This window comes from Canis lupus, chromosome 26 (genome assembly GCF_048164855.1).
Source record: "Canis lupus baileyi chromosome 26, mCanLup2.hap1, whole genome shotgun sequence".
NCBI lineage: Eukaryota > Metazoa > Chordata > Mammalia > Carnivora > Canidae > Canis > Canis lupus.
The window spans coordinates 19,716,746-19,737,374 of record NC_132863.1 but is presented as its reverse complement, the minus strand read 5'-3'; the positions used below and the strand labels follow the sequence as shown (position 1 = coordinate 19,737,374).

General features: G+C 49.8%; 2 protein-coding genes and 1 long non-coding RNA gene across 6 annotated transcripts; 1 reads left to right on the top strand and 2 right to left on the bottom strand.

Annotated features, from left to right (window-relative positions):
- Positions 1-5,115: 5,115 nt before the first annotated feature.
- Positions 5,116-11,233, bottom strand: SPEF1 (sperm flagellar 1). Of its 4 annotated transcripts, none has more exons than XM_072800213.1 (8): positions 8,850-11,233; positions 7,320-7,431; positions 6,828-6,984; positions 6,598-6,637; positions 6,423-6,483; positions 6,092-6,215; positions 5,872-5,975; positions 5,116-5,580 (listed from the first exon to the last, which is right to left on the bottom strand). In XM_072800213.1, exons 1-8 carry the CDS (start codon positions 8,956-8,958, stop codon positions 5,256-5,258), a joined length of 1,032 nt encoding a protein of 343 aa, XP_072656314.1. In that variant the 5' UTR covers positions 8,959-11,233; the 3' UTR covers positions 5,116-5,255. The 4 variants fall into 4 exon arrangements, with proteins under 4 accessions (XP_072656314.1, XP_072656315.1, XP_072656316.1 ...); XM_072800214.1 differs by having other exon boundaries at positions 5,116-5,584; positions 5,882-5,975; XM_072800215.1 differs by having other exon boundaries at positions 5,331-5,584.
- A 154-nt stretch (positions 11,234-11,387) lies between these two features.
- On the bottom strand, positions 11,388-14,083 carry CENPB (centromere protein B). The gene has a single exon (XM_072800212.1). It carries the CDS (start codon positions 14,036-14,038, stop codon positions 12,218-12,220), a length of 1,821 nt encoding a protein of 606 aa, XP_072656313.1. The 5' UTR covers positions 14,039-14,083; the 3' UTR covers positions 11,388-12,217.
- Positions 14,084-14,556: 473 nt separating this feature from the next.
- LOC140618166 (uncharacterized) lies at positions 14,557-19,064 on the top strand. The gene is made up of 3 exons (XR_012018365.1): positions 14,557-14,690; positions 17,339-17,451; positions 18,936-19,064. It is a non-coding gene; the product is annotated as an uncharacterized lncRNA (long non-coding RNA).
- The last annotated feature ends 1,565 nt before the right edge of the window (positions 19,065-20,629 follow it).

Here is a 20,629-nt window from a genome sequence, read left to right as displayed (position 1 = left end):
TGGTAATAACCCCAAATTGAAGACAACCCAAGTGTCCATCAACAACAGAATGAATAAAGAAACCATACTGTATTCATACAATGGCCTCTCCTATAGCAATGACAAAGAACAACCTCCACCGAATGCATGCAACAACGTGGATGATTCTCACAGACAATATTGAGCAAAAGAACCCCTGCCCCCAAATAGTATAAACTGTATTGTATATTCTAGTACCTGTCTTGGTAAACATATGTATGCATTTCTCTTGAGTATATATTGAGGAATGAAATTACTGGAACATAGCTGTGGCAGCTTTTTAATCTATCACCTTAGCTGTGGTGAACTGCATTTTCCAGAATTCCCTTCCGATTACGGTGGGCCACAACAGACATTTTTGCACGAGATTTGGAGAGTGGAAGGAAAGCAGTGGCTGTATTGGTACACTTGCAAAATGTGGGCAGGAGCTTTGTAGCCCATAAACTTTGTTGCTGATCTGCTGGCTCACTTCATTGACATGGGATAACAGTCAGGCCTGCAACTACTCCCCCTTTCCCTGGATCCTCCTTCAACTTCTTGGACTCTTGGGCCAGATAACAGAGGGCACCAGCCTCTACTGCTGGACACCCACATCATCAAGTAGGAACTAACACGAGTTCTAGTTTGTGATTAAAGGTTCCAGCTTATGCTAATGGATTCCAGTTTGTCCTTTCTCTCGCCTACTTTATATCCCTCTTTCCTTCCCAGTGGCCTGACCTGTGGGCTTTAAACTCCAGGATCAGTTGTAAAACCATAGTCTTACAGAGACCATTTAACAGTTACCCAAAGTCAAATTCCTGTAACAAATTCTTTTTGCTTCTCCAATAAAACCCTAACTGATACAACAGCATAGGCATATATTTCATTTTATATGAAACTGACAGGGATGCCTGGGTGGTTCAGCAGTTTGGTGCCTGTCTTTGGCCCAGGGCATGACCCTGCAGACCCAGGATCAAGTCCTGTGTTGGGCTCCCTGCATGGAGCCTGCTTCTCTCTCTGCCTATGTCTGCCTCTCTGTGTCTCTCATGAATAAATAAATAAAAACTTTTTTAAAAACCTGACAAACTGTTCTCTGAAATGGTTGTACTCATACTCCATCAGCAGAGTATGAGAGTTCCAGTTGCTCCACATTCTCATCAATACAAAAATCAGCAGTTAGTTTTGTAAAAACATGATACTGTGCAAAACCAAGGCAAGGCAATGGGCCGCCAGTCTTCAGCCTCTGCTCTGAACCTTGAGCCCTTGTGGAGGAAATTTCACAATATCAAGATCACAAATGCACATATTCTTTGTCCTAACAACCCCAGTTCTGGCACTGATCATGCAGATATACTTGCACAGGATACTAAACTATGAATGCATGAGGTTATTAATTGTTACATTATTGTTATTAAGAAAATAAGGTTAGAAACAGCTTAAATATCCAAAGAGAGGACTGATTAATTAAATTCTGTACAGACAATACAAAATACATGGCTTTAAAAACAGGAAATTTCAATGTTTTGATATGGAAAAATCTTTTATTAGTTGAGGTTCTCTGGAGAAACAGAACTAATGGCAGATGATATGGAGGCACATTTTTTTTATTTATTTATTTATGATAGAGAGAGAGAGAGAGAGAGAGGCAGAGACACAGGCAGAGGGAGAAGCAGGCTCCATTCACCGGGAGCCCGACGTGGGATTCGATCCTGGGTCTCCAGGATCGCGCCCTGGGCCAAAGGCAGGCGCTAAACCGCTGCGCCACCCAGGGATCCCTGGAGGCACATTATATAGGTGATACAGATAGAGATTTATAAGACATAATTAGCTAATATGATGAAAGAGGCTGATCTACAGAATTGAGTCAGCAAGTTGGAACCTAGGAGAGTCAAATCCAAAGGCTGGCAGGCTCAAGACACAGGAAGAATTGACATTTCAGTTAGTGTCTGAGACAGAAAAAAAAAGTCAATGTCCCAGTTCAAAGGCCACCAAGAAGAAGAAATTTTCTCTGACTCAGGGAAGAGATATCTTCTTTATTTTATTCATGCCTTCAACTGATTGAATGAGGCCCACTCACATTAGGGAGTGCAATCTGCTTTATTCAGTCTACCTTTTTTTTTTTTTTATGATAGTCACAGAGAGAGAGAGACAGAGACAGAGACACAGGCAGAGGGAGAAGCAGGCTCCATGCACCGGGACCCCGATGTGGGACTCGATCCCGGGTCTCCGGCATCGCCCCCTGGGCCAAAGGCAGGCGCCAAACCGCTGCACCACCCAGGGATCCCCTATTCAGTCTACCTTTAAATTTAAATGTTAGGGACGCCTGGGTGGCTGAGCAGTTGAGCATCTGCCTTAGGCCCAGGGCGTGATCCTGGAGTCCCAGGATCGAGTCCCACATCGGGCTTCCTGCACAAAGCCCGCTTCTCCCTCTGCGTATGTCTCTGCCTCTTTCTCTCTGTGCCTCTCATGAATAAATCTCAAAAAAAAAAAAAGAGTTTAAATGTTAATCTCATCTGAAAACACCCTCACAGAATATTTGACCAAATATCTGGGCACCTTGTGGCCCAATCAAGTTGGCATGTGACCATTACATATCTATAAAAGATCATATTGAGTGGAAATCAAGATAGAGGACAGAGTGGGTAGTATGTGTTCCCTTCATGGTTAAAAAATGGTGAGGAGAGTAACAATAAGGGTGCATATTTGCTTGTATTCACAAAAAGACGTTTTGGCAGAATGCACAAAAACTAAAAGGTTAACCCTATTAGAGGTGTATGGACACCAAAGAGACTTCTTACTTTTCTATGTGCATTAATTAGGTGTGTTTTTCTATGCAAAACATTAAGTTACAAAAAATTTTAAGTGCCACTTTGCATGCCTTCTCCTCTCTTCTAGGCTTGTAAACGCTTGGGGAGGCAAATCATGTTTTATGCTCATCTTTGTGTTTCTGGCATTTAGTACATCGTTGGCACTAATGCACATTTGAAGAATTAATGAATGAATGAACCAGAAGAAAGCAGATTTAGTGTGGGTCAGAAAGGGAAGAGTAGGGTAAGGATCAGAGGGGGAGAAATATGGCAATGGCTATTGGAGTTTGGAAGCTTGGGGAACAAGAGAGATATTTAAAGAAGAGTTATAGGATTATAATGTGTGATATAATTCACTTTCATATTTATTCCCAAGAAACATTCAATAAAATTCTCCATTGTTTTGGGGATTTAATTTGTAGGGTTTCAGATATGATTTTAGATTCAGGCATATCTGGATACTAGGAATAGCTGGGGTCAGCTTTGGAATTCAGGGAAGCGGAGGACTTGGCTCAGCCTCTAGCATGGAGAGAGTCAGCAGTTTCTTGAGAGGGTGATCCCTGCCACCAAACTTGTACTCTGGGACCACTGTGTTTCTGTCAGGCAGAACCATGCCCTAACCCACCTCCTGGTCCCCAAGCCCCTCTACAAACCATTCCTATCAGCTCCACACACAGGAATCTACAGATGTGGTCCATGATGACAGACCCAGAGAACAGAACTCTGGAGACCCAGTGCAGACTACAGCAAGATAACAGTGCTAGAGCTGAGGTCAATATGTGTGAGGGTTGGTGGTTAATTTGGGGAAGGTGAGGGTTGGTGGTTAATGTGGGGAAGGTAGAAGGTCAGGTTAAAGCCAATGTTAACCTGAGACCAGGCTGAGTGCAGAGAAGAAGCTCAGACCAAGGTTAGGAGTAGTCATCAATTTTTATAGGTGAACAGAATTTGACTACACATACTCCTTAGTTCATGACATTCTCTCTTGCTTGTCCATAAAGAGCCCACTATGAACACCTGTAAACCCACCACCTGTCCAAGGACTAAAACATTACAAATAACTTGCATGCTTCTTGCATCTCTGCCCTCCGCTTCCTCTCAGAGGTAACCACCCTCCTAGCTTTTACTCTTTTATTACTTTTTCCTCTTTGTGGTATACAGCTTCCAAAATGGATCCCAAGGATCCCTGTCTCCTAGTATTCACACCCACATGTACCACATCCCTTGAATGTGGGCTGGACCTCATGACTTACTTCTAATAAATAGGATACAACAAATGTGATGGATGTCACTTCTCTGATTACATTAGATAAGATTGTAACTGTGATCTTGCTAGCAGACTCCATTAACTCTCTCCTTCGCTGGCTTTGGTGAAGTAAGCTAATATACTTACTGGACAGGACCACATGGGAAGGAAATGAGGGCAGCACCAGCTAACAACCAGTAAGAAACTGAAACCCTCAGTCCAACAGCCTACAAAAAAAACTGAACTCTATCAACAACCACATGAACTTGGAAGTGATTTCTTCCCCAGTCAGGACTTCAGATGAAACCACAGCTCTAGCCAACAGTTTGATGGCAGCCTTAGGAGAAATTCTGAAGCAGAGGACCCAGCCTGGACTCTTGACCCACAGTAAATATGATATAATAAATGTGTGTTAAGACACTAAGTTTGTGGTAATTTCTTATACAGTGATGGATGCTAATACAAGTACTTTTCAATTATTTTCTATTACAGAGACTGTCACTGTGAACATCGCTGTACATGTGTTCCAAAATACAAAACACAAGAACTTAAATTTCCCTTGGTATATGTCCAAAAATAGAATCATGGGGTTCCAGAATGTTCTAGTAGTCACTAAATTATCAAGAGTTAGGGTCACTTCATGGCCATAGTGTCTTGGTCATGTTTGAGAGTCAAGCTTGGCTTCAGTTCACAGAGCTAGGGATGAGTCTGTGAGCAGGATAGGGAGTCAAGCAGAGGACAGATTTAGGGGTCAGTCCATGGGCAGAGTTGAGGGTGTGTGGTTACATTTGGGGAGAATCTGAGACCTGGGTCTGGAGTTGGGTTTTGACACTGTGAGGATGGATTTGGGGGTCAGTCTAAGACCAGGGTTAGAAGTTAGGCTGTTCTAGTGCACAAGACCTGACCCATATGATATCATCAGCCTACCAGGCAGTGGCTACCCAGGGCCCAGATGCCCATAAGATGAGCCCTGCTCTGGGCCTACAAGGCTCTTTCACTCAAAGGGAGGAGGTGGTGGCGGAGTGCAGCATAAGAGAGGCAAGAAATCTAGACAGAGAGAGAAGGCAGTCAAGGGAAAGATAGCACAACTCTTTAATGGGGGCCGTGTGATACCATACCTCCCAAGTATTCTCAAAGGTGCCCCACAGGAAGGGAGAGTAATTGGGACAGGCACAGCCCATGTCTTCCCCACTCCTCGCTGAACCCACTCATCCTTTCCTCTCCAGCTGCTGTGTTCCCCAGCCTCCATCTGGGTCCCAGGTGAGTGCCCGAGAGGGGCAAGGGTCTCCCTCAGCTGCCTGGGGCAGCTTCCTGCACAGCCCAGAGCACAGAGAACTAGCCTGGATGGAGACAACGCTGTCCTCAGAGCTGGGCTTGGACCTGTTTCTAGGAGTGTGGACCCAGCGGGAGCACTGCCTCTCAAGGCCCAGAGCAGGGAGCATCAAGATGGAGCCCCTGGGGCTGGGCGCTGCTTTGGGGAGCATGCCAGGTCTCTGCACGTGGCTCCTGGGTTCTGGAAAGCGGTCCATTCTCCTGACTCGGATGTAGTGGAAGAAGGTGGCTCAGCTCCAGGCTCCGCTCTAAAGGCTCCTGCCTCGCTGCCCCACCGCCCACCCCATACGCGCCCCCACCCCAAGGGAGGGACATGTTGGCTCCCAGGGAGGCTCATTGGACCTGCTGGCTCCGCCCGCCCATTCGTCCATCGGTAGGCCAGTGGGTGCGTGGGTGGGTGCTTCGGTGGCGGTGTCTGGGCTCTGGCGGGTACTGGGGTTTCCCGCTCCATCGGCCCGGGCCGTGGCTCGCGGCTCACCGCTCACCGCTCACCGCTGCTTACGCTCTGCCTGCTGGAGCCGCCGCGAGAGGTCGTCGATGCGCACGTTCTTCAGCTGGAGCAAGTGCTCCAAGCGCCTCACCTTCATCTGCAGGACCTGGGTCGTGTGGCACAGAGGTTAAGTCAGCTGCCTGCTGCCCTCTATCCCCACCACCGCAGGCCCTAAGCACCCATTGCCCCACCACTGCCAGCACCTTCCCAGGGCGCCCTCACCTGCACAGTCTCCTGAGAGGCCAACAGCTCCTGCTCTTTTTCGGCGATCTGGAGGACGAAGCTTGGGTCGCCCTGCACTGCCTGGCTATATCCTGGAGGCCGAGGCCCTGGCAACCGGCCCTCCCTGGAGTGGGAAGCTGCTTAGCAGAGGCTTGGACCTTGGGCCCCACTCTCACCCTTCCAAAGTCCCTCGGCCAGGCCCTCCCTCCCCATTCCCCTGAATCCTCCCCCTCCTGGTTCCTGCCTTCCCGGGAACAGCCTGCCCCACCCTTACCTGCCAGTGTTGGGGGATCACCAGGCCTGGTAAGATAGGAACTCCCAGCTTCCTTACCTGAGCTGGCCCCCTCCCTGGGGGTCCAGGGCACCTTCCCCTCCGGCCTTCCGGGACAAACCTGAGACAAGGCAAGTAGAGGAGTTAGCCATGCTAGAGTCCTATTTTCCCAATAGGAAGGTAGGACAGGAAGAAAGCTGCTCCTGAGAGGGAAGAAAAATAAAGGCCACTTTACCCACATCCATGTAGCCAGTGCCATCCTGGGGAGCCAGCTCCTGAAAGAAGCCCCGGGGTGTACTGTGAGATCGGGCTCGCTCATCCCCAAGGAATCCCATATCTCTTCCATGGTCTCCAAGGCCAGGCTCCCTCTGCCAGACTCCCTTCTCCCACACTTAGCAAGGTGGGGCTTCCTGCCGCCTGGGAAGCTTCCGCAAAGCAGTGGGAGATGTTTGAGCAGGGTGGCACCTGTAAGGAGCTGGTGCCCTGCTTCCTGCGCCTCTGGCGTTCCTCCAGGCGCTGCCTCAGCGGAATCAGTACTAGCTCCACCACGCCCGGCGCGCATTGAGCGATCTTGCGCATCACATCCTCTGGTACCGAGAAGTTCAGTTTGTTCAGCACTTTCCTGGAGGATAGACACAGGGATGGCAGACTGGGTCCTCGGGGAATTAAGTGAGGGACGTGATGGAGGAGGAAGTGGTGCGGCTGGGGCGAGGGGTGGGGGGTAAGCCGGGTTCTCAGGTATCCCATTTCCTTATCTCCTCCCCCAGTAAAAGAGTCCCTTGATTTCGTTATCAGATTCTGTCTGCGTTATGTCACCAACAGAATCCCAGCCTGGGCTCTGGGACTCCGTTGGAGACCTTAGGAGATGTGTGTGGGGGTGGGGGTGTTGGGGCAGCCCTGCCTGGGATCCGGGGGTAGGGGATGGAGATTCCGGTAGTGCACCAGGTATTCTGCTACCTGTTTAGGTGACCCCAGTTGCTGAGCTTCTGTTGGAGAGAGTTGGCAGGGACATAATTGTGCATCTCCACCATCTTGGGGAAGTAAAACTTGATGACTTCTGCGACCAGGACTGAGGAAATGCGAGCAGACAGAGAAAGTGGTGGTGGTGGGGGGGGAGAAGGAGTAGGGAGAAGATGTGCACGGAATGGGAGAATCAGGGGTTGCAAAGTGGTAGGACCAAGCAGAGAGGTAGAGATGTGGAAAGGGAAAAGATGACAGGGAGGGAGGGGTGTTGAAGGAGAGGGAAAAGTGTTCAAGAAAGCAAGATCAGAAATCAGCAATCAGCCTCCAGTATTCCCCAGAGGAGTGGCATCCCACCCCCATTAACTCAGGCACATGAAAAGGTCACAGGTCCTCTAGTAGAGAATGAGTCTCAAGGACAGCCCATCAGGAGCCTGGGTTCCACCCTAGTCATTTACACGGATACTCCTGCATACACAGGTACACACACACACACACACACACACACACGCAAACTCCAACCCTAAAGTACCAGGAAAGAGTCACAGATTCACACAAGCAGACACATGTGATAAGATCCCCCTATAGAGATGCATATAGGACAAAGTGTGTAGACATACAGGACACACACATGCCCATACATACACAAGTCCACATAAGGCACACACGCACACACAACACAGAGACACACAAACACATACACACACATTTTTTTCCATCACTCAAGTTCCAAGAGATAGTCACGAACATACACAAGCACAATAAGTCACACAGGGACCAATAAATGCATACAGAGATGCATACTCTGTCTTTAAAATCTCAGGAGAGAGTCTCAGATACAGAGACTCCTAACAATCACAAAGAAACACACATGTACACAAGACGTCCTACATGCATTCAGGACAGAATCATCAATAAACAAATGAATATACACATGCTCAGACTTCCACAAGACAGATATAAGGAATGCAGCAATGAGGGATGCCTGTTTGGCTCAGTGGTTGAGCATCTGCCTTAGGCTCAGGGTGTGATCCTGGGGTCGTGGGATGGAGTCCTGCATCAGGTTCCCTGCAGGGAGCCTGCTTCTCCCTCTGCCTATGTCTCCGCCTCTCTCTGTGTCTCTCATGAAAAAATAAATAAAATCTTTTAAAAAATACAGCAATGAACAAGAACACACAGAGAAATGGACAAAAACATACACAGACACACATCTTAGTCATTAAAGTCTCAGGAGTCACAGACTCACACAAACACACCACACATGCATAAAGGATAGAACAAGGGGACATACATATGGACACATGCACACTCACATTTCCATAGAGATAGAAACACACACACAGACACTTCTACAACTGAAGTTCTAAGAGATAGACACCCCCCAACAAACACACATACCCCCCCCACAAAAGCACAAAGAGACATATGCATACAGACCCCTTACACATATACACACAGAACAGAACGTGTCAACAAACATGGACACAAGGGATACACACAGGAGCGCACACACACTGAGGTGCACACCTCCATCACTGAAATCCCTGGAGAGATTTCGCTTGGGCCGGGACAGAGGTATGTTGTCTACCCACAGGTACAGCTGGTGCAACGCCTCCTCGTCCACGCTGCCCGCCATTGGCACCGTCGGCAAGGCCAGGCTGTTCTAGCCGTGCAGCGTCCAGCCTCAACCTCAGATCCCTCAGGCTCCTCTTCTCTTGCCACTGAGGGCGACGAGACCTGCCTCCACCCCTCTAATCCGGAGACTCTCCTCCCAGCTGGGAGCAGCCATATTGTTTTCTGAAACCATGGCAACTATCCTTGACTAGGCAGGGAGCAGGGATTTCTGGGAGTTGTAGTTCTCTCCCTCTCCTTACTCTCGGGCCCCAGCTTTGAAAGGCGATTAGGTGGCCTTGTCTTCCCAGCATCTGCGCCCACTTCACCTGATCAGCCATTGGCCCACTCAGGAACCTGCCAAAGCCAACCAGACCCTCAGAATCCCTGCATCAGCCTCCCCAGGGCTGGGATTTCCCCTTCTGGATCCTTTAGTGATCAGTCCCAAGTGAAGGCAGTATCCCAATGTTTATCAGCTTTATCTGGCCATCCACTGTTAATCATCTGCTGCTTCCCATCTGGATTGTGTGATAGGCTGTGTGACAGTGCCTCCCTGCTGGGTCCCTCCTCAGAGCTCTGTGCTACTAAGGCCACCACCACTACTACCCTTCCCAGCAGTGTCCTGGTAGGGCTTTTAATATGAGACTCAGACTCCCAGGTTCAAGGTCAGTGCCTAGGGCAGGTTATTTAACTCTTTAACCCTATTTCCTCTTTGGTGAAGTGGGAATGGTTCTCACGTATTTGTCCCAATGGGGTAATAGGGAGGAAAATGGGAAAGGTGTTTACAGAAGATCTGCATTTGTATGGGGACTGGGGGGATGGGAGTTGGCCACAGGTGTAAAAGCTGTAAGAGCTCCTGTAGACACTTTCACAACCCCCATCTCCTTTCAAAGAGCTATTCTTCCAAGGATTAAATGGATTTCAGTAGCCAAATCCACTTCAAAAGAGCACGAATTGTAGCAGGGTTAGGGATGTGGGTCCTTCCTTAATGAAGGGACACAGTAGCAGCCAATGAGCCAGAGAAGAAAGCTTGCTTCCACCAAAGGCTACCAATGTGGCTTTGGGTACAATCCTGGATCTTTCTGTGCCTGTTTTCTCATGGTTTTACTTCCCTCAAAGGGGATGTATGAGCATCTGAAGTGCTTAGCACAGCGCTTGGCACACAGCAAGGGCCCCATTTACATCAGTTGGTGCTACCATTAATGAGATGACCTCAGTTCCAGCAGAAGAGGAGACAAATGGAAATAATTTGCCTTGTTGGTATTTGAAGTAAGGGGCTGGGTTGAACAGGAGGAAGGCTACTGCTCCCCCCTTACTCCAGAGCAGGCCAGGGGGTAGGCTGGGCTTCCTTTTGACTTTCCAGTTTCCTCCTCCACAACTCAAATGGGGGTGGGGGATGATGATAAGGGGGAACCCAACTACTTTTTGCTGTCACTCAGTTTTACTGTCTTCAAGGTCTACAGGGGAAGCCTGAGCACCAGAAGTGTGGAAGGCCAAGTGTGGAATTGGCACTCTACTTTGTTTTAAAGTCATACATGGTGGCCTTGCCTTTCTAGAAGAGATCACACCCAGCGCAGGCAGGGGACAAAAGATGAACTAGACAGTCTACAACCCCCCAACATTCCAGGGTGGAGAGAGGAAGAACTGAAAGGAAGTGGTAGGGAGGGAAAGGCAGCAGTGACATGCCAGCCTTAGCGGAGCTGGGAAAACCGGTTTGGGGCCTGGAGCTGCCCAGCGGCCTCAAGCCCAGGCCCTCCCCCGGCTGGAACTGCTGGGGCCTATAGGCCTCAGTGAGGGAGGGGCTGAGCCATGAAAGGAGAAAAGGGGTAGGATCAGCAGAGACACCAGTCTTCACCTTTGGACTGGGGTGCCCCCAGCCTTTTTCGGGGTGCAATCTGTCCCAGGAATTTTATCTTCCTCCTGCCACTGTCCCCAGGATAGCCACCAGGCTTGGAGATGCCAATCACCAAAAGGTCTAAAGGGTTCCCTCTTAAGGCATCAAAGATAAACCAAGGGATGCCCTGTATGTTCCTCCAGACTCCAACCTGGACCACAGAAGTTGCCCCAACACCCCTTTTGCTCTGCCTTCTGACTCCAATCCTGCAAGGATCTTCTTGGGCTTGATAGGCCTGGTTGCCGGTGTAATTTGGCCCAAGAGGGATTGTTGGCTCCCTCCCTCCTCTCCTACCCGACTGACCCCCAGCTTCTTTCTAACCCCAAAACAGTGCAAGGCCTGGCCTTCCTCAAACCCAAGCCAGTGTGAATATGTCACCTGCCTCCCCAAGCCTAGACAGTATTTAGATATGGAGGTGGCCCCTCACCCCAGTCAGGGCCTCAGCTGTGGCTACCCTCTCAACACTTGGCTCCATGTCCCACCAGAACAAGGACCAGAGGGAACCAGGAAAGGACGTGTTCCCAAGACAGACGCAAGCCCAGACCATGAAGGATGCACCCTTGGCTGTTAAAACGTTCACCCCCACAAAAGGGGGGTGGACGGATTTATTGAATTCAGACTGGCAAAGGAGCGGCTGGATGGCTGGACTATGGGCCCAGCCCCAGGCCCCCTGCCCAGGATAGGGCCCTGCCAGAGAGGGAGGAGAGGCATGGCCCCTGCAGCTACCCACAAGGGAAGTGCCCATTACCACTCCCCTGGAGGGCCTCTTGGGAACCTCCAATCTGGGAAGAAAACCAAGGGCCAAAGTAACCTGGACTGGACCAGAGAAAGGGATTGGGAAGATGGGGAAGCAGGCAGAGGCAGGCTCAGGAGCCTGTGGTGAGTTAGACTGTGCTTCTCAAGGCGGCCCAGGGGCAGGGGTGGGGGGCTGCCAGCCTTGTGGGGGCCTAGGCTGGACCTTCCTCTGGAGCCCTTCCCAGAATGGCTTTGGGGTCCCCCCTACCAAAGACCTGGCGTGGACGGCAGAGGGGAGAGGCACTCTCCGGCCAGGAGCTGCCAGGGCCCATCCCTGGCTGCTCCTGTGGCCTAGTCCACTGATGGCACGGTGTGGTAGCACCGGACAGCTCCCCACCCTCCCCACCTGATCCCCCAAGCCCAGGGGCAAATGGGGAGGAAAGAGGACTCTGAGAAAGAGGCAATAAGCAGGCAGTGAGGCTGACGCCAGCCCTGGGCCCTATGGAGGTGGCTGGGCCTGTCACCCGGCCCAGGGAACATCACTAAAGGATCTGGAGCTCCCCACTCTGGCTCCACCTGCAGCAGTCGCCCAGAGAGTTCTCCACCCTGGGCTGGTGCTGCCACATCCGGGTAGGGCATGGCTAGGCCCAGTGGCTCAACTCTGATGTCCAAGACCCCGAACTCCCGCCTGTCTGGCGTGGTTCTTTCTGGTCACGTGGACCAGATCGTGTTCCAAGTGAAGGATGTGGCTCTGCACTCGGTCGTCGATGGGGAAGGAAGTAAGGTACCTCTTGACCATAGCAAAGTAAGCCATGGCCTCCCCAAAGCTAGGAACAGGCACCTCATCACCATCCTCCTCCTCATCTTCATCATCTTCATCCTCCTCATCCTCCTCCTCTTCCTCCTCTTCCTCACTGTCAGACTCTGAGTCCTCTTCACCCTCCAGGAAATGGAGGGTTGGGCACTGGGCCTCCTCCTGGGCACCGTAGCCCCCAAAGCTGCCACCGGCTTCCACTACCCCCTGGGCCCAGTCCTCGGCCTCCAACCCCTCAGAGGAGCTCTCTTCCTCCTCTTCCTCCTCCTCTTCATCACTGTCATCAACATCACCCTCCTCTTCCACCTCCTCTTCCTCCCCCAACTCCTCTCCTTCCCCCCCTTCCTCCTCCTCGCCTTCTTCTTCCTCCTCCTCCTCCTCCCCTTCACCCTCCTCCTCCTCTTCCTCCTCTTCTTCTTCCTCCTCTTCCTCCTCCTCCTCTTCCTCCCCCTCACTCTTGAGGGCAGTGGTGATGGTGGCATTTGGGCCACCCCCGAAGCCAGCCTCACGGAAGCAGGCAGCTATGTCCGAAGGCTCCACTGCCTGCCAGGCAGCAGCCACAAAGTGCAGGGCCTCCATCAAACCTAGCTGCAGGCCCGAGCGATCCTGGCCCTCTAGTGCGGCCATGGCCTTGAGGAGCATAGCCTGGCGGTAGTGGCCCTTCACCTGTTGGACCACTCCCCGCTCCAGCGGCTGCACGGTGCCCGGAGGGAAGAAAGCCAGCTGTACGTGCCGCAGGCCCGAGGTATCCAGGGACTGGGCAGCCAGGCGGCCAGCCAGCAGCAGGACTCGGCGAGACTCTGCAGCCATGCGAGTGTCCAGGGCCTTCAGGTACTTGGCCAGGGCCTGGGTGGTAACACCACCCTTAGAGTTGGCCGTGTAGTCGCAGGGCAGGCCAGCTTGGCCTGCACGGGGCTTGGCCGACTTGCCGGCCACCAGCGGGGGCAGCTTCTCGCTGCCGTCTGCGTTGGCGCACAGCAGGACACTCAGGCGCTGGGTGGCCCTGCGCGCCCGGCCGTCGCTGCCGCACAGCCCCGCAGCCTGGTCGGGCAGGAAGTCGTACCATAGGCTGGTCTCGATGGCGCTGAACACGTCCTGGGAGGCGTAGCCCTCGGCCACCGACGGCGGCTGCTCCTCCCGAGCGCGCCAGCCCGTCGAACCTCCGCCACCGCCCTCCGAAGGCACCGCAGGCGGGCTGGCGGGGGCCGCCGGGGGCCGGGGGGCAGCACTGCGCGACCGAGCGCGGGCCACACCGCTGCAGGACACCACCCCGTGGCGCCGGCGGAAGCGGTCCAGCCAACCGTTGGAGGCGGTGAAGTCGTCCATGCCCAGCTCCTCGGCTATACGCAACGCCTTCTCCTTGAGGATGATGCCCTTGACGGGTAGGCCAGCGGCGCGGATCTGCTGAAACCAGGCGATGAGCAGCCCCTCAAGCTTGTCGTAGGGGGACAGCTTGTTGGTCTTGCGGCAGGTGGAGGCCACCCCGTACTTGCGCTCCGACGCCAGGATGGCGCGCTTGTTCTTCAGGATGGTGCTCAGCGTGGACGGCGGGATGTTGAAGCGCCGCGCGATCTCGCCCTTGCGCAGGTCCGGGTTCTCCTCCACCTCCTGGATGATCCGCGACTTCTCCCGGAACGTCAGCTGCCGCCGCTTGGGGCCCATCCCGGCGCGCCCCCCGCCCCGGGGCCCGGCGCCACCGCCGCCACCCCGGGGCGGGGGGCCCGGGCCCGCGGCGGGGGGCACCTGGCGGCCTCTCCCGCGCGCCCCGCCCGAGACAAAGCGGCTCGCGGGGCGGCGGGCGGGGCGGCGACCCGGCCGGGCCGGGGACACCTTCGGGGGCGCCGGCGGGCGCGGCGCCGGGCGGCGGGCGGCAGGCGGCGGGCGCGGGCGAGGGCGGGCGGCGCGGGCGCGGAAGGCAGGAAGTGCCGCGGCGCGGGGAGCGGGGAGCGCGGCGAGCGGGGCGGAGCGGGCGGAGCGGGATCTCGCGGGAAGCGCGGGGACGCCCGGCGCCGCCTCCCCGCCCTCCGCGCCCACCCCCCCCGCCACGCTGCCCCGGGCCGACCGCGGGGGGGCGCTGCGGCCTGCTGGACCCGCCGGCGCTCGAGCGGCCGGCGACCTGCGGGCAGGGGCATCGGACAGGCCTCTGCACCCAGCGGGCAGCGATCTGCTGCGCATAACGAATAACAACTGTGTTTTGTGGGGGGCTTTTGTTTGTTTTGTCACAGCAAAAATAGTTCACGCCTTTTGAGGAAACTGAAAAATACGGGAAACTAAAAATCACCTTTCACCTCAACACCTGGAGAGATGCGCACAGGTAACATTTTGATACGTTTCCTTCCAGTCTTTTCTCTAGGCTCATGCAGTTTTCTTTTTAAAAACTTATTGCATAAACCTGTCATCAGATGTATAGACTGTATATCTGGCATCTCCTGCTGTTTTACCTGGCATCGAATGATGAGAATTTTGCCACGTCGATAAAATATTGCCAACATACTTTTTAATGGTTGTATATTGTTCCAATTATGGGTGAACACCAATCTATGTACAGCCTATTGTTATACATTTAGGTTATTTTTATAAGCAACATTACAATTTTTAATCTATTTGATAGTAATCCCATAATCCATAGGTAAACCCCAGTAACATCTCTCTCTGTGTGTCACTTTCTGGGCTTTTCCGTGCATACAGACATAAATGTTTGTATTTTCACCTACAGAAATAATATATGTATATGAATCCCTGAAACCTCCTCCTGTACTGAACACATAAAAATGAGATATTCTTTTTTTTTAATTTTTATTTATTTATGATAGTCACAGAGAGAGAGAGGCAGAGACATAGGCAGAGGGAGAAGCAGGCTCCATGCACCGGGAGCCCGACGTGGGATTCGATCCCGGGTCTCCAGGATCGCGCCCTGGGCCAAAGGCAGGCGCCAAACCGCTGCGCCACCCAGGGATCCCAAAAATGAGATATTCTTAAAACAATGAATGCATTGCAGTGTTTTAAAAAATCTCTTAGGGTAGCCTGAGGTGTAGTCAGAGAGGAAGCCTGTGACCCAGGGGCATGGGCTGAGGACCTGGGGCTGATTAAGGCTTCAAGTGAGGGGGCGTGTACAAAGAAGAAAAGAGGACCAGGGACAGTGCCCTGGGCTCTCCAAGGTTAAGGGTTCAAGAAACGACTAACAAGAAATTCATGAAAAACAGCTGAAGAGATAAGAGCAACATCAAGCCAGTGTGGTGTTTCTGTAGGCCGGGTGAAGAAAGTTTACTCACTGCTGTGTTCGTGTGTATTTTTCTTTTCATATGTGTTTTGGCCATTTGAATCCTGTGATTTTTTTTCATACTCTTTGCTGATTTTTCTCTTTTCTCTTGTATTTGCCTTTCTGGGGACTTCTAGGAGCTCTTCATAGGCTCTGAACACAAAATCTTTGTTAAGTATGTTGCAAATATGTTCTTCCAGTCTGCCAGCTGTCCTTTAATTTAGCCTAGGGAAATCTTAGATATGGAAAGTTTGTAAACCTTTAGGTAGGCAGGTCTGTCAAATTTTTCCTTTATTGCTTCAGGGTTTTGTGTCTTAGTTAGGCCTTTCCCACTCCTGAGACATAAAAAATATTCTTCTAATCACCAGATCTAGGAGAAAATGTGGGAGACTTTTCCCTACAGGAGCCAAATCAGTTCTTGGTCCATAATAGGCGATGGTCTGTATGCAAAGGTGAGTGTAGGGCTACCTGTCTGAGACTCCCTGCTATACATTTTCAGGAAACCATGTCAACATTTTGGTGATTTCATCCATATGTCCCTCCTGCCTCTTCACCCATCCTGGCTTACAATCAATGTGTGCTTGGGTGAATGCAGTGTGGGTAGGCTTATTTTTCCTACTTTGCTGAATTTCCCACTTTTTTTTTTTTTTTCAATAAGTGAGTATAACAGGTCTTTTAAAATGAAAAGGAGGAGATCCCTGGGTGGCTCAGCAGTTTAGCGCCGCCTTTGGCCCGGGGTGTGATCCTGGGCTCCCGGCATGGAGCCTGCTTCTCTCTCTGCCTGTGTCTCTGCCTCTCTCTCTCTCTCTCTCTCTCTCTGTCTATCATGAATAAATAAATAAAATCTTAAAAATAAAATAAAATGAAAAGGAGACCGGAAAGCTCCCAGGGTTCCAGGTGGATTGGCATGGGGATTGCTCAGTTTAGAGGGAGTGGAAATGGACCCTATGCCCGGCTACAGGCAGTGGGTAGATGAGATGTCTAGAAATGGCTGTGTAATCAGCACATGTGTGTGGCTTTTTTTTTTGTTTTTTTTTTTTTTTTTTGGTCCTGGAAATGGCCATACCAGTATCCTCTGTATGGCACCAAGAATGGGCCTAGAAATTGAAGACAATGTGGGCCTGCTGATGGAGGTGGATACAGGAAAAAGGTTGTCCAGCCATTTGAGGACATCTCCAGAGTTCCTAGAGCCAAAAGTCCCAAGAGAAATACCTTATCTCTCCCCCAGTCCTCCATAATTCTATTCATGCTTTCATTTTTAACAGCTTTATTGAGATATATTTCACATATCATACAATTCACCCATTTAGCATATACAATTAATTGACACATGGAACTATCATCACAATTTTAGAACATTTTTATCACCTTAGAAAGAAATCCCATAGCCTTTAGCTACTATCTCCCTATCCACTCCCTGCCCCTTCCCCAGCCCTAAGCAACCACTGATCTACTTTCCATCTGTAGGTTTCCCTGTTCTGGACACTTCATATGAATGAAGTGATATGTGTATGTGTATATATGAATGAAGTGATAAGTAATATGTGTCTTTTATGACTGGCTTTTTTCACTTAGCATCATGTTTTCAGCATTCATCCATGATTAAGCCTCAATTGGTACTTTATTCTTTTCTTACAGCTGAATAATATTATATTGTATAGATGCATGACACTTAAAAAATGTTTTATTTATTTATTTGACAGGGAGCACACAAGCAGGGGGGAGAGGGGGTGGCAGGCAAGCAGAGACCCTGACATGGGGCTCAATCCCAGGACTCTGGGATCCTGACCTGAGCTGAAGGCAGATGCTTAACTGGGTAAGCCACCCAGGTGCCTTGATATATGACATTTTTATCTATTTGTCATTTGATGGACATTTGGATTATTTCCGTGTTTTGACAGTTATGAGTAATGCTGCTATAAACACTTGTTTACTAGTTTTTGTGCAGACATATGTTTTCATTTTTCTTGGGTATATACCTAGGAGTGGAATTGCTGGGTCATATGGTAACTCTATGTTTAATTGTTTGAGGAGCTGCCAGATTGAGATCACAGTCTTTTAATTAACTTAAAAATTATACCTGTTCTTTTGAAAATATTTGAAAATACTGAAAATTTTGAGGGTAGAAACATTTAATTCCACTACTCAGAGACTATCCTTGTGGGATACTTTATCATGCATATTGTTTTTAATGGGACTACACTTGGCATGATATTTTGTAGCCCATATTGTGAACATCTTTTCATGTCAGTAATTATTTCCATCAGTGAGTTTCAAACTTCTTTTGCTCTAGGAACCCTTTCTTCAAAAGACTATTTTCTGAAAGCCCAATATGTAATCATTCAAATATTAACAATTACTGATTGGGCCCCTGCCGAGTGCCAAGCATCCCTACTCGCCCCCATGCCTGTTCTCTTTAAAATTTGCGGGTATTACGCAGTATAGAGGAGTCATTTCATTAGCTACACCCCTGTAAATACACCCAGCTAGCTCTCTGTATCTCATTGCTATTAATGGTGGTTCAATGACCATATATCTGTGTGTACTTTTATCATCTCTTTAAGAGAAATCCCTAGAAGTGTTATATTGGGTCAGAGGCCAACCTTGGACTTGGGCCTATATGAGGTGCTAGGAGATGGAAGGAGAGGCAGATGACTTGGTCTCTGTTCTTTATCAGCTCAGTTAGCTTGAGGAAATGAAGTTCAGGAAAGGGAAAAGGAGATTTCAATAAATAAAGCCATACCTTCCAATAGTTCCCTTTTCTTTTTCTTTTTAAGTAGGCATCACGCTGGGCCTAGAGCCCAGTGTGGGTCTTGAACTCACAACCCTAAGATCGAGACCTGAGCTGAGATCAAGAGTCATATGCTTAACCAACTGGGCTACCCAGGCACCCCCTAATAGTTCCCTTTTATGAATTAATTCTGTGTGTACCTGTTCCATCAGTGTGAAAGCTAATAACCTAATGTTCAGCATTAGGGAATTAAATATATGGCATTATGGTACTAATTAATATGGATCCATCTTCAAGTAAAATGAAGAAAGCAAGGCGTAAAACAATGTTTCACATACTGTTTGCTATATTTGTAAAAATATGGACATACATATGCTTATACATACCTGCACTGTGCACTCCAGTAGCCATGAGTCCCATGTGGCTATCGAGCATGTGAAATGTGGCAAGTCTAAGCTGAGATGTGCTGTAAGTGTCAAATGCACATTGGACTTTGAGACTTGGTATCAAAAAAAAAGGTACCTAAACTATCTTTTAAATTTTTTTAATTTTTTATTTATTTGTGATAGTCACACAGAGAGAGAGAGGCAGAGACACAGGCAGAGGGAGAAGCAGGCTCCATGCACCGGGAGACCGACGTGGGATTCGATCCCGGGTCTCCAGGATTGTGCCCTGGGCCAAAGGCAGGCGCCAAACCGCTGTGCCACCCAGGGATCCCCAGGTACCTAAACTATCTAATTAATAACTCTTATATTGATAATGTGTTGAAATGATAATATTTTGAATATGTTAGGTTAAATAAAATATTAAAATTTCAGCTCTTTTTATATTTTTTATTCTTTATTTTTATTTTTTTTTAAAGATTTTATTTATTTATTCATGAGAGACACAGAGACATAGGCAGAGGGAGAAGCGGGCTCCCCGATGCCGGACTTGATCTCAGGATCCCGGGATCACCACCTTAGCCAAAGGCAGACACTCAAACCCTGAGCCACCCAAGCGTCCTTCTTTTAATATTTTTTGGTGTGGCTACTTGGAAATTTTAAGTTCTGAATGTGGCTCATATCTGTGCCTCCCCATTATGTTTCGATTGCCTACAGCTGTCACAGACTATCTCCAGAATATGCAACAAACTCATATTGGTGGCTGCCTCTAGGCAGGGGTGCTGAAAGTTTTTTTTTTTTTTTAATTCTTTATTTATTTATGATAGTCACACACACAGAGAGAGAGAGAGAGGCAGAGACATAGGCAGAGGGAGAAGCAGGCTCCATACACTGGGAGCCCGACGTGGGATTCGATCCCGGGTCTCCAGGATCGTGCCCTGGGCCAAAGGCAGGCACCAAACCACTGCGCCACCCAGGGATCCCGTGCTGAAAGTTTTTAGTAGGGTGGGAGACTGACTTTTCACTGCTGTTTTGTACCATTTGAATTTTGTCCCTTGTTTGAATTTTTGGTACCATGTGCCAATTAAAAAAAAAAAACATTTATCGTGTTAGAAGCCACGAGAAAAGGCACTGGAAAAGTGAATACTGCAAAAAAGATGCTGTGTGGGAACAGGCTTGGAGAAGCAGAAGGATTCTGCAAACGTGATAATTTTTTCTTCTTTTCTGCCAAGGTACTGGGGTCACACTAGACCTCCTTAAGTAAGCCCAGAGCTTGATGTGTACAATCCAGAGCCAGGGTATTCTTTTCATGGGACGTGGAGCTTTCTGCAGCCAAGAACTGTCATTGTACTCAGGACTTGGTTGGATGGGAGGAGTCATTCCTCCTATGATAGAATTGCAAATATTTATTTTAGCTTATTTTTATTGACTACCTTTTTTTTTTTTAATTGAGCACATAATCTGTGATCTAATTGGTGATTGGGGAAGACACAAAGAGCCGACGTGTAGGATGCTCTGAAATGACCCTTCTGTGGTCTTGGCCTTTCCTCACTGGCCCAGAGGTGACCTCTGAGTGTGGGATTTCAAAGGATTCAAGGGTATAATACTCCCTCACTTTTTGTTGGCCACACACACACACCCTCCCCACACCCTGTAGAAGTGTGTGTGTGTGTGTGTGTGTGCGTGTGTGTGTGTATGTTGGAAGGGGATACCTGTTGGGTTGATTTTGAAAATGCAACCCCTTGGCATTATTTCTGGTGTTTGAGGTGGGAGGCCCACAGAGTGTCTCCTCCTCCCTCTGACCTCTCAGGACAGTTGCATCCTGGGCTGTGAGTAGTGGCTGGAGGCTGGGAACTGGATCCTTGATCCAGGGTGGATGG